Source organism: Protopterus annectens, chromosome 14.part0, assembly GCF_019279795.1.
Source record: "Protopterus annectens isolate FY-2018-M chromosome 14.part0, PAN1.0, whole genome shotgun sequence".
NCBI lineage: Eukaryota > Metazoa > Chordata > Ceratodontiformes > Protopteridae > Protopterus > Protopterus annectens.
In genome coordinates this window covers 892,701,024-892,713,243 of record NC_056748.1, presented here as the reverse complement: position 1 = coordinate 892,713,243, position 12,220 = coordinate 892,701,024, and the positions used below count along the sequence as shown (strand labels likewise).

The 12,220-nt window shown below is 36.9% G+C and overlaps 1 protein-coding gene across 1 annotated transcript in view; it reads right to left on the bottom strand.

The window, feature by feature from the left end:
* LOC122788744 (myoferlin-like) overlaps nucleotides 1–12,220 on the bottom strand; it is a gene marked incomplete at its 5' end in the record, with an annotated part of 518,429 nt that overhangs the window by 247,696 nt on the left and 258,513 nt on the right. Inside the window, 1 exon segment of the mRNA XM_044055638.1 lies at nucleotides 2,249–2,340. Within this exon segment, the coding sequence (XP_043911573.1) occupies nucleotides 2,249–2,340 (92 nt within the window).

The window sequence follows — 12,220 nt, the reverse complement described above, 5'->3', positions numbered from 1 at the left end:
CTGCCAACCAGTGTAAAGAATCAATAGTGAAAAGAGAACTACGTTGCTGTAATCTGCTCCACTGCCTACCACTAAAATTTAAATATTTTAAATGAAAAAATCTTAAATATTATGACCACTGGAGGTTGGACTCTCAAGTGACATCACAGATTAAACATATTCAAAAGTAATAAAGGGCACATGGGTATGAATCACCATGGGGAGAGGAACTGAAGGGGTCGATCGTGGCACTGGCTCAGGGGCCAGAACACTCATCACCCCAAAGGCATCCGTGTAAGCAATTTACTAAGAACAGTTTGATCTCAAGAGCATGCAGGAAATATGCTCTGCTAACTTGTATATTGGCATACATAATTCACATGAAAGAATAGGCTTCACAATGAATAAATCCAAACCAAAACAAACTCTGCACGTAAGGCAGGTGCAAACGGCCAAAATGCAAACACAAAATCAAAAAAGGAGGCCAGTACCAAGAGTGATAACTCGGTTTATTCTAAATAATGACAAATCAAACCAGTTTTGGCAACTTAGCCTTCATCAGTGATTGCTACCTAAATTCACAATCTATATATACCCACAGCAATTCATATCAATCAGGCATTTAAAGGTACAACAATAACAAAAGCTGAAAAAGTCCCTAATAATCCAAACATTATATGTTATTTAATCTATATTATTTCTGCTAGAGGTGGTCATTGAGACCTGGGGAGAATAGAGCCCCTAGCCTTACTATCCAACTTTTTTCTTTATCATTCAAAATACTGTGCCACCCCAACTTATTCGATCTGTCACCCCATATTTTATCAATAACACAAAAATGAAATATTGCTGATTTATGATCACCAACCTTCTAATTACTAGGCTGGAGACCTCCCAGTTACTGGAACTCCTGTCAATAAGCCAGATAATTATAAACACAAATGACAGCATGTAGCAGGGCTACATTTATTTATTTACTTATTTGTTGCACTTGTTAACTGGGAAAGTCCAATGGGCCTAGAATAAGCCCATTTTCAGTGGAAGCCCAGGGAGAAAAGCTCCACAATAATTACATAAAAAGAAAATATTATAAGAATGTTGAGCAGTGCTATATATATAATACAATAAACTCCTTTTGCATCAGGTTACTTCATTTTCCTACAATAACTAAATTATACTCTTCAGGAATTTCCATTTCTGCCATGCACTTTCATATCTGCATATAACCCATAGTCTCATCCTGTGATGTCAGTCTTTGTTTTATGTACATTAAACATGATTTCTTTAACCTTATCTTTATCCACAAGGGTCTGTTTTGTAACGCTCAAAACTCTAGTTATGTTAAAAGAAGGCCATATATACTGAAGTAGTGATATGAATGCACAGCTAAAAAGATGTCCTAATGTTTGGTCTGATGTCACACTTACAGAACAATTTTCATTTTAAGAGTTCTTTCCGTTAGATTACTGGAGGGTGGGGATTATCTAAAACCTTGCAAAATCATGAGTTATATGAGCTAAATAATGATTAAGAGGTAAAAAGACCTCATTAAACTTATTTCTGCTGGTTCCTAGAGGATCACAGAACACTTCAGACAAAAAGTAAAAAGACAGTAATTGTTGTTAGCAAATATTATGCACTATCTGTGGTAATGCTCTATCCAGAGAAACATACAGGAAGGTCAGACATATGGTGTGGTGATGTTAAGAATGTAACTAAAATGTAAAATTTACCATGAAATGCGATGGTATCCTGCCATGCATACAATGCCCATAAGCAGCAATGACAGAAATACATACAAGTTCAACATAGCAGTTCATTTCAAATAAAGGGTACAATCAAAAGGTACCGAGTGAAGAATTCCCTGCCTTGCATCATGCATAGTCGCATGTCTCAGAAAGGCCTCAGACTAATTGTCGGTTGTGTTTAGGAGAAATGTTTCCTTGTGAAGATATAACAAAATTCTGTATACAGAGCTCAAACCTGAAGGAATACATTTTTTTACACATTCTTTTGCTACATTATTGCACATTTTGAGACAAAAAGGAAGTTTTAACTCTGGATCCAGGATTATATTTTTCACTTTCTGTAACAAAAACCATTGCCAGGGTACACAGCCCTAACCTACAACTCAAATATTCAAGACATAAATGTTCAATAAATGATAATGCTAGTGCTTTTAATATGGCATCTTAGGTACATGGTCTCAAGTGCAACAATCCCCACATGTACTCGAGCAAATACAGTAACACTGATGTAAAATGATTACCTGCCAAACTCTGGATTCAGTGTGTTAGGGATATAGTGATCTCGGTCTTCAATTACTTTCTTGCCCAGGACTATCTTCACATAAGGATCACACTGTTGGAAATAAAAACAAAACATACCACCACATTCTGTTAATGGACACCTGCGGTATTCATAGTTACACAATACACAGTAGTCATGTGACAAATCCAGGAAATGGGATTTGTTACCAAAGAATTGAATAACCATGGAGGACTATGCTACTTGAATATTTAAATGTATGTGCACTTATGTTTACTTCCCTTATGATTCCTTGTTAATAAACTGATGTTGTGTAAAATGACAATATTAGCTTAGAAACACTACTCCTATCCAAAACAAAGAATGCCTAAACCCCCCAAAAATGTTTTTGCTCCCTCCTACTTGTATATTTCTCACATCTGTATACTGATAATAGTCAGCATCAAATCCCACATTAACTAAACTATCAAAACTGTGGTTTCATTAAACTTATAGGAAAACATTGCAGGCCATTTTTTTGTTTGCGTTTTTGGGGAGGAAAGAATGTCATAGCCTCCACATCCCCTTAATTACATAAACTCTTTCTTTCTCTCCCTCTCTTACAGTGAAGGAATACAAAACTGAAGAAATGGCTTAGGTCACCTACATGTAAAGCCTGGCCCACTACAAACAGCACAATCACAATTCAATTAAATGCGTTGCAGTTGCTTTGCATCTGAAACCACAAACTCTCAGATTAACTATACAATACCACAGTCAATAATAACTTGATGATGACTTCTTACAGATCACAAAAAAATAGCATTCAAATCACAGACTCGCAGACTAACTATACAATAACAGTCTTTCATAACTTGATAGCTGATGATATTTTACAGATCACACAAAAATAACATTCTAATCACAAGTTCGCAAACTAGCTGTATAACTCCAGAGTTCATCGTAGCTTAACTGATGACTTCTAACAGAACATAAATGCACTGCTGATACTGGTGTTGCCTCACCGCAAGAGGTTTCCCAGTTCAATTCTTGGCTGGGATGCCTTTTGTGTGACTCTGCATGTCCTCCCTGTGTTCACATGGGTTTTCTCAGTGCTCCAGTTTCCTCGCACATTCCATAGACATGCAGTAGGTGGATTGGGCACACTAAATTGGCCAGAGGTGTGAGTCTGCACGTGTAGTGTGGAAGAACGACCATGGCAGGGCTAGCCAGCTGGTAGTGTAAACCTTGACTCTACATGATTGTCACTGCTGAAGTGATACCCCAACCCCATGTACAAAAATGGGAAAAAGGAGTTGTGGATGGATAAAAAAATAACTTTTGAAATCACAAACTCACAGACTAACTGTACAATACCATAGTCCATCACGATTTAAGGATTACTACTTTTTACAGAACACAAAATATAAAATGTTCAAGAAAACTGTCAACTAATATATTGGACACAAACAAAAATTTGCTGACTAAACCACCTCTAACACAAGGATATGCTGTTTCTAAATATATTAACTTTCAGGTCACACTGACTCAAAAGTGAATGCAAAATAAAGTGCATCTTTTGGGTCTACTTTTTCTTCCTGTAAATGTAATCCTAATCTAGTAGTCTAAGGACAATTAGCAGAATCACACCCTCATATAAAACACCTGAGCAGAAGATCCTGAAGCCCTTATCTTATGAAGACTTACGGAGAAAGCTATACACAAACAGCCATCTACACATAAGCATTAGTTAGGCATCAAATGCATAGAAATAAACCTATAAATATTTAACAATCCCAAAATGCACCTTTCCACCTGTGCAAATCCATCCTAACTGCTGCCAACCAAAAGATCACAGGATACAAACAAGTATGATTTAAGCAGTGAGGATGGAATCCGAGGACAATGAATAAGGATAAGAAAAGATGAGTAGCAAAAGAAACTACTGCAGGTTCACTTCTCTGCTATTATTGTTGTAGCAAAAAAACCTAAATGGTACGTTCAGTTATTTTATGAACACCTGTGCATCTTCAAAACAAAACACAGCACTACAATGTCTTTGTGGTGATATTCCCAACATGTTGCAAAACTGCAGTCTAAAGTTCACCAAATTAAATTCACTCTCATACTTTTTGTCAAGTTGTCAACATGCATGCAGAGGACCTTTCAGAGCCCCCATATTAAGGAGTTAGTCTCATTCATTGCATTTTCTGTGTGCAGTCCCATGTTGAATGGTGTCTCGTTTTACAGCCAACTAATAAATAAAAGAATTACGATAAACTATGCAAAGGCAGTGGCGCAGGTCACAATCAGCTAGCTGGCTACGTTGAATATCCGAGTGCAGTTAAAAGAAAAATGGTCCAGTTACACGTCTTTTCTTTGGAATTTAACAATGAAATCTGCTTCCTAGTAATGGACATATTTCTTTAGACTAGGAAAGCAGAGAACCTGCAAAGATCAGCTAAGCAAAGATCCTAAACCTTCTGAACTTGGTTGTGCTTCATATATATGCAGTCACTTTAAATGCTGCTACACTTGTTCTTGATAAGGGTTTTTATTTTTTTGGTTAAATACCCACTGAGAGGTAGGTTTAAACATATTTGCTTCCTGTGTTCTGATTTTATCTCTGATGATGCCTTTAATAAAGGCAAAATCACTTACAAATTAAACTATACTTGTTTACTTAGCTGTGCAGTTTTCAGTCCATTCATTTCAATTGTAGTTTGCTGAAGGAGTCTGGTATATTTCCTCTTCCACTGGAGTTTCACCTTACATTGGGCAACCAGGCTACGAGTGGCTACTAGTATTTTTTGGAAGTTGCTACACCTGACTCTGCTTTCCGCTACTTTGTGGGTGGTCTAAGAGTTTTGACATCTGCTTTAGCAGCTCAACTAGACTGCATTTTTGGGACTTTGCTGCTGTTTACACGGCTTTTTTACAGGCTTCTTTGTAATTTTGTGATTGTTTGTGTTATAAAGTTGTGCGGAGTGCTTCTTCATCATGGAATCTATACCTGGAGATCTCACAGTGTTAATTCAGCAGTTATCCAAGTTTATTCCAACACCAGAGGTGGGGGAAGAAAATCTGTTACTTACTCCTACGGGCAACAGCGTTTTTGCTGCTCTGCACAGACTTAGCTGTACATACTAACCCCTTTTGATAACAGCTCTCACTTCGACCTTAAAGCCTGGCTTTCCAACCTGGATTTCATGATACAACAACCTATGGGTAAAGGTACTTTTATTTCACAAATTAGATTGTCTGAAAAAAATCTCAATAAGTAGAGAATTTTACAGCTAGACAATATGTACTTAAATGAGTGTATTAAATATAAGAGTACCCAGAGGCGTAAGATTTTGAAAGTTTCCAGTTGGTTTACTGCCTAACTCCTATTTACACTGTGAACTTATTGATCTGTTTGACCGTACAGGAACCAAGTTAAATTGCTTATTACAGACAATGAGCGTAAAATCCAGTTTTTGGAAAATGAAGTACTGCAATTACACAATAATATTGAGGCCGATCCATCTTTTTCAGTGTACAAACAAGAATATTTCAAGATTTTTAATAAGGTTGTCAATAATGCAAAAAAGAATAAAATCCGGAAACAGAAAAAAAAATACTCTGCGATAAACAAGAGTATGAAGAAAATCATGCTTATCCCAAACCTAAGCAGTACCATCAAAACAAGGTGCTTACTTCTTATAATGAATGGCAACAGGAACAGGCTTTTAATCTAGACCTTAGCCCTTTCATTACAAATGACACTGAGGTACTTGACAATTTTGGAACTGGAGAGCCTGGACATAATGAAAGAAAGCCCTCCAATAGAGTTGCTCTCTAAAGTCCCCCTTTTCGGAATCAGCAGTTGAATTCTCCCAAGCAATCGAAACAGACCAGAAAAGGGAAGAACAACAAGAAGAAAAATTAACTGGGACTTTTTTACCGACTGTTAAGAGAATGACAATGGTTGTTGCAAAATTGTTACAAATGATGGCTTCAGAGTGTTTAATTATAATTACCTTGAACTGGATAAGACAGGTTTCGCTTTTTAAGAAAGGGTTTACGTTTGTTTCTGTATTCAAGCAGGACAGTACACGTGTTACTGCATATTAAACTGTTTGTCATGCAGCTTAACCTCGCATAGTTTTTTGGTTCCTCTACCCTCCCTTCGCACCAGTAGTTCCTTGGTTTTGGAAAGGAAGACCATGTTTCTACCTGTGTTGGAAAGCATTTGTAAGGGCAAATTCAGATGTTTCTTGAAAAATACTAGTAAAGTAAAAGACAACTTAATGTCTGAAGAAAGACAACTGTTGGTCCAGATTAAGTGCAACAAAGAGATCCATGTTATGGAACCGGATAAGGCTGACAGGGCTGGCATAACAGATTTCGTCCTTTATGCAAGTACGATGTTGGATTTATTACATGACACCTCTACATATCGTCAGGTATCAAATAATGAAATTAACATAGCCTACTCTAAAACTGATTTTTATTTGAGTGATCTTGTTCTTCAGGGGGCTATGTCAAGAGATGTTTTGGATTTTGTTAAAGTTAACAAGCTGGTAATTTCAGCAATCTTTGGAATACCAAAGGTGCACAAGTGTATACATAATCCTCCACTTAGACCTACTGTGTCAGCAGCTAAATCCAAAACAGAGCCCCTAGCTACGTATGCTGATGCAAGCTGTAAAGCTTTGCTGGAAAGTGAAAATCATATTCTGCATGACTCATGGCATTTGTTAAATTCTGTTCCATTCAAGGAAAATATTAGTTTTATTACTGTAGATGTGGTTAACTTGTTCTCGATGATTCCACATGATGAGGGTTTACTACATTTTCATATGAGGACAAAACAAAGAATGCCAATGATGTATGCTATTCAAGTATTCCTTGAAATTATACTAAAAATAATTTTATTTTGATACTGAGTTTTACCATCAAATTACAGGGGTAACGATGGGTGCTAGATGTGCTCCCACTTATGCACATTTAGTTCTTGCTGATTGGGAGCACACCAAGGTTTTCACTTCCAGGTTTTTCAATAAAATATTTCGTTACTTTAGATTTTTGGATGACATCCTAATTTTGTGGGATGATGAAGTTTCCATGTTCGAGCAATTCCTACCTGATGTGACAATAACTAAGCCAGGTAGCAGGTATGTTGCAAACATATTCAGAAAGGAGACAAACTCCTTTCTACACTATAATAGCTCCCCATCCCCCTTATCAAAAGAAGAATATAATCAAAGACCAAATGGTATGCCTATCAAAAACAGTTTCTCTTGACACTACTTAGAGAGGAGCTAAACAAGCTTGACATGTTCTGTGAAAGAGATTATCCTACCGAATTGGTTGAATTTGTTAAGATGGAAATATTAGAAGGCAGACAAGGCAAATTTGCCCCTTTACTTAGTTACTCTAATAAAATGGATGCATTTTCAGAGTTAAAAGATTGTCACCAACAATCATGAAAGGGGTGGTGCTATTATTATTAGATACAACTATCCACACCAGCACTAAGAGGTATTTTAAATGAATTTTGGGAGTACAATTTTTACTACTGAATACCGCAAAGGTTTAGGTCTAGCACCCAAAATTACATACAATAGAGGTGAAAACCAAGAATATTTTTGAAAAAAATAGTACTACAAGATTTTTACATTTGAAAATGAAAGTGTGGCATTTGTAAATACTGTAAATGTAAACAAGATGGACCCTATGTAGCTGCTGATGGATGTGACAAGACTCTCTCATGTACCAGGGTATGTGATTATAATATGAAGATGGTTGTTTACCTTGCTACATGTTCAGTTTGCTCTGCATTCTATATAGGTAAAGCCATTAGCAAGCTTAGAGAAAGGATTTATGAATGTGTTTATGATATTATAAAATACAAATCTACAAATACACTTAAACGCACTATGTACTGTCCATATTTTAGGAGATTGCTTTCTTTTTCATTATTGACAGGATTTGTATGTCAGACAGAGGGGAGATAGTGAACTGTTATTAGAACAGAAAGAATTTGACTAGCAAATCCAGTTACATGCAACTAATAAACCCAGACTAAATGATATGTTATCTCAAGTGTATTTTTACACTCTTAAGTAGCATAGTATTAAAAGTTTTATGTTTATGTCTGTTTTATATGTATTTGTACTTTGTACATATGCACTGTCACTTTAAATGCTGCTACACTTGTTCTTGGTAAGGGTTTTTATTGGTTAAATACCTTCTGAGAGGTAGATTTAAACAGATTTACTTCCTGTGTTCTGACTTTATCTCGGATGATGTCTTTACTGAAGGCGAAAGTGCTTAGAAATTAAACTATACTTGTTTATTTAGCTGTGCTGTTTCCAGCCTGTTCACTTCACTGTGGTCTTCTGCAAGAGTCTTGAGTATTTTCCTTTGCCATTGCAGCTTCACCTTACACTCAGCAACCTACGAGCAGCTACTATGCAGAAAACTTGGTATGGCTAAAGGAACCCAGGCACAAATCTCTCTTGACAAGAGAGTCACTGATGACATGGATAATAGGAAATAAATCCAGGAAGTTCTTAGCACATAGGCTAAGATGCACAGAAATTTGTGATCACTTCTAAAAGATGTTAAGAACAAAGGCTTAATCAGAAACCCTAAAGAAATGTATACAAAGTTCCATGTATTCCATGAGAATTTCTCTCTCTCTTCGGTTTCCTCTCACATTCCAAAGAGATGCAGTAGGTGGATTGGAAACTCTAAACTTGCCATAGGTGTGAGTGCATGTGCGAGTGAGTGATACAGATAAACTACCGAGGCAGGGCTAGCAACCTGGTGATGTAAATCTTGGCTCGAGATAACTGCCACTGTTGAAGTGACACATCACCCCCATGTGCAAAATGGGAAAAAGGGGTTGAGGTATATATATATATATATATATATATATATATATATATATATATATATATATATATATATATATATATATAGGAACACTTTATAAGCTCAAAATAATGAAATTGCAAATTTTAGTATCTCGAGTTCATAAAGTGGAAGGAATGGAAGATCGCAACCACAGAAGCAAGAAATTCAAAATCTTGAATGCGGGAGACTTTGAATTAGTCGTCCTGGTGTTGCGCTGTGTTCATGGATTCAGGTAAGTGTTTATGTTTAAGGTTATTGGGTAGAGGCTGTAGTGTGTGTTATTACTGTGATGTGTGTGTGCGAGAGGAATGTAGTTGTGTGGTGGTGTTTTATGTCTGTGTGTATGTAATGTGACCTTAGAGTTAGAATATTTAAATGGGGGGGGTGTGGAGGGGGCTTGCCCCTCTGCATATCATAAGGGTAGGTGGTGTGTGCTTATTTAGTTGTGTGCGTGTGTGTTGTAATGGTGTTTAAATTTCGCGGTTTCAGGACTTAGGGCTTCATGATTGTACAGTTTTGGGTATTTGGATTTTCTACTTTATGGGCTCGAGATTATACATATATACACATATATATATATATATATATATAGGTCCATGTCAGATGGACGAAAACCCAATTTATCGACGACCGCATCACCGAGATGACAACGCTGACAACATGCATCCCTAACAACGGTAAGTTAAAGTATTACGGAATGGAATACATTCACCACCCACATCCCCCCTACTTAAATATACCAAATCCGAGATTGCACTACAGGGAGGGAATGGGAATAAATCCCATTCTGCACTACTCACCATTGTCGGGGATGCATTCTGTCAGCAATATTGTCTCGGTGATGTGGTCGTCGATAAATTGGGTTTTCGTCCATCTGACATGGACCCATATAGATATATATATATATATATACACACTCACACTCACACTCACACTCACACTCACACTCACACTCACACTCACACTCACACTCACACTCACACTCACACTCTGCAGGAAGTGACTTGTCAGAAAAACATCGCACTCATGACTTTTTAAAGTAAGTTAATAAACAGATAAAATTACTGGCCCAGCAGATAAGAGTTTGGGCTGAACTGCATATTACTCCATCAAATCCCTAGCACCTCAACACTACTGTCTTCTAGGGGATGACCAAAAACAAAATTTTTTCAACCAAGTTTTAATGAACTGCAATTAGTTCCTTTGGAGATTTGAATTTGGTTGGTTGTACTAATGAATTTAAGACGCTACCAACCTTGGGCACCTGTACCTCCTGATTTGAGCAGTGATGTCCTGTAATTATTTAGACAAACTGGAACACACACTACAGTGAAAGCTCTCTGGACTGGTGTTTCTCCTGTCCCACTGAGGTACGTAGGGAGTTACATTATTTCAAATGTCTAGTCAGTATATTTTCACCTTTATTCTGACCTATGGCTTTATTATATAAGAACAGATAACATGAACCAGTCTTGATCATGTTGTGGTTCTAAGACTGATGCTGAAATATTAGTTTTAGGAAATGAACCACTGACTGGATAATTACTAATAGCCCAATGCAATGTAAAGTGTGCTTTACTTCACTTATGCTTTGCCAGATTGAAAACTGGTTGCTCAAAATGCATGTGCATGGCACATTGTGTTTGTAATCCTATTTGCTAAGTATTATACTGACCATTTTCTTACTTTGCTGTCTTCAAGCATACTGAAAAACAAATTAATGAAATGAAATTTTGAGGCATAACACATTTCATTTTGTCTCCAAATATACCATAATTCAACCGCATGTTACTACATATAATATTTGCTTGTTTCTTATAAGCTATACTATAAATCAGAAAATAAATCATGGACTCCCAGCTAACCATGGAATATTCAGGAACTACTCTAAGGCTAACATCCTGCTATTAAGTGATAACCTGGCAAAATTTCAAGTCCCCAGAAACCCTGAGGACACTACTGCCTATGCAGAACTGTTCACAGAAATGCTATACAAGCATGTTAATAGCTGCACAGAGGCAGCTGTACCCACCAGGAAGAATTACAGAACTAACTCAAAAACAAGCCACCCTGGTGAAATCACAAAATCAGTAGGCTGTATAACAGAAGGAAGAAAAATCATGGAAAAAATTAGAAGGTGCAGCACCCAGCAGGATAAAAGTACTCTCATCAAACTAAACAAACAACTCAGATGACAAAGTCTACCAAAGCCAAATTTGAGGTAAATGTGGCCTCCCAGGCCAAGGATAACCACAACGCATTCTTTAGCCATACCTGCAACCTCAAAGGCAATACACACTTCTGTGAAGAGCTCACTGTAAATAGAGCTATCCATGCTATGCCAGTATGGAGCTATGATAAGTCAGCAAGCAAAGCAGAGCAGTATTGCTGGAACTGAATTCATCCTCAAGTTTTGGTGAGTACCTTCAAGATATGGACACTGTTTTTCACAAAATCTCACCAAGGCGACATTGATATATAGACTCTATTTTATATATCATGGAGAGAAGCAGGTTAGAAAATAAAAAAAAATGATAGCAGAGTGCACTAGACCCAGGATAAAAAAAGTGTCCAATTCTGGTAGGCACACTGGTGCTAGGATCAGTAAAAATAACAGTGTAGAATCTTCAAGACATTGAAACATTCCTACAATGGGGCTATGCCAGCCCCAGGGAAAGGATGCCCCCCCCGTGTATAAGGAAGAAACGGTCCACAAACATCACAAAACTGACAGATCAAAAAAGATGACCGAGTGGAATATTGAGAATAAGAAAGAAATTATGTATTGTTACTATTATGCAAAAAGCCCAGAATTTCCAAACAGAAGATGTACAAAAAGATTGAGAGATGGAAATTAAAGGAAAGAAAAACATTTCCACAAGAAAAACTGTCCAAAGCTTTACATACAGTAAAACTTTGTGTTCATTAATAAAACCGTTACAAAAAAAATTATAAATTATAAGACCAAGAAACCTTGTGCCACTTGTAAAAAGAAGCATCCGAGGAAGTGCAAAAATATAAAGAACAAAATCTAGAGACTTTTGAAGGGCATAAAAAAGAAATATGGACATGGGAAATAGAGATATCT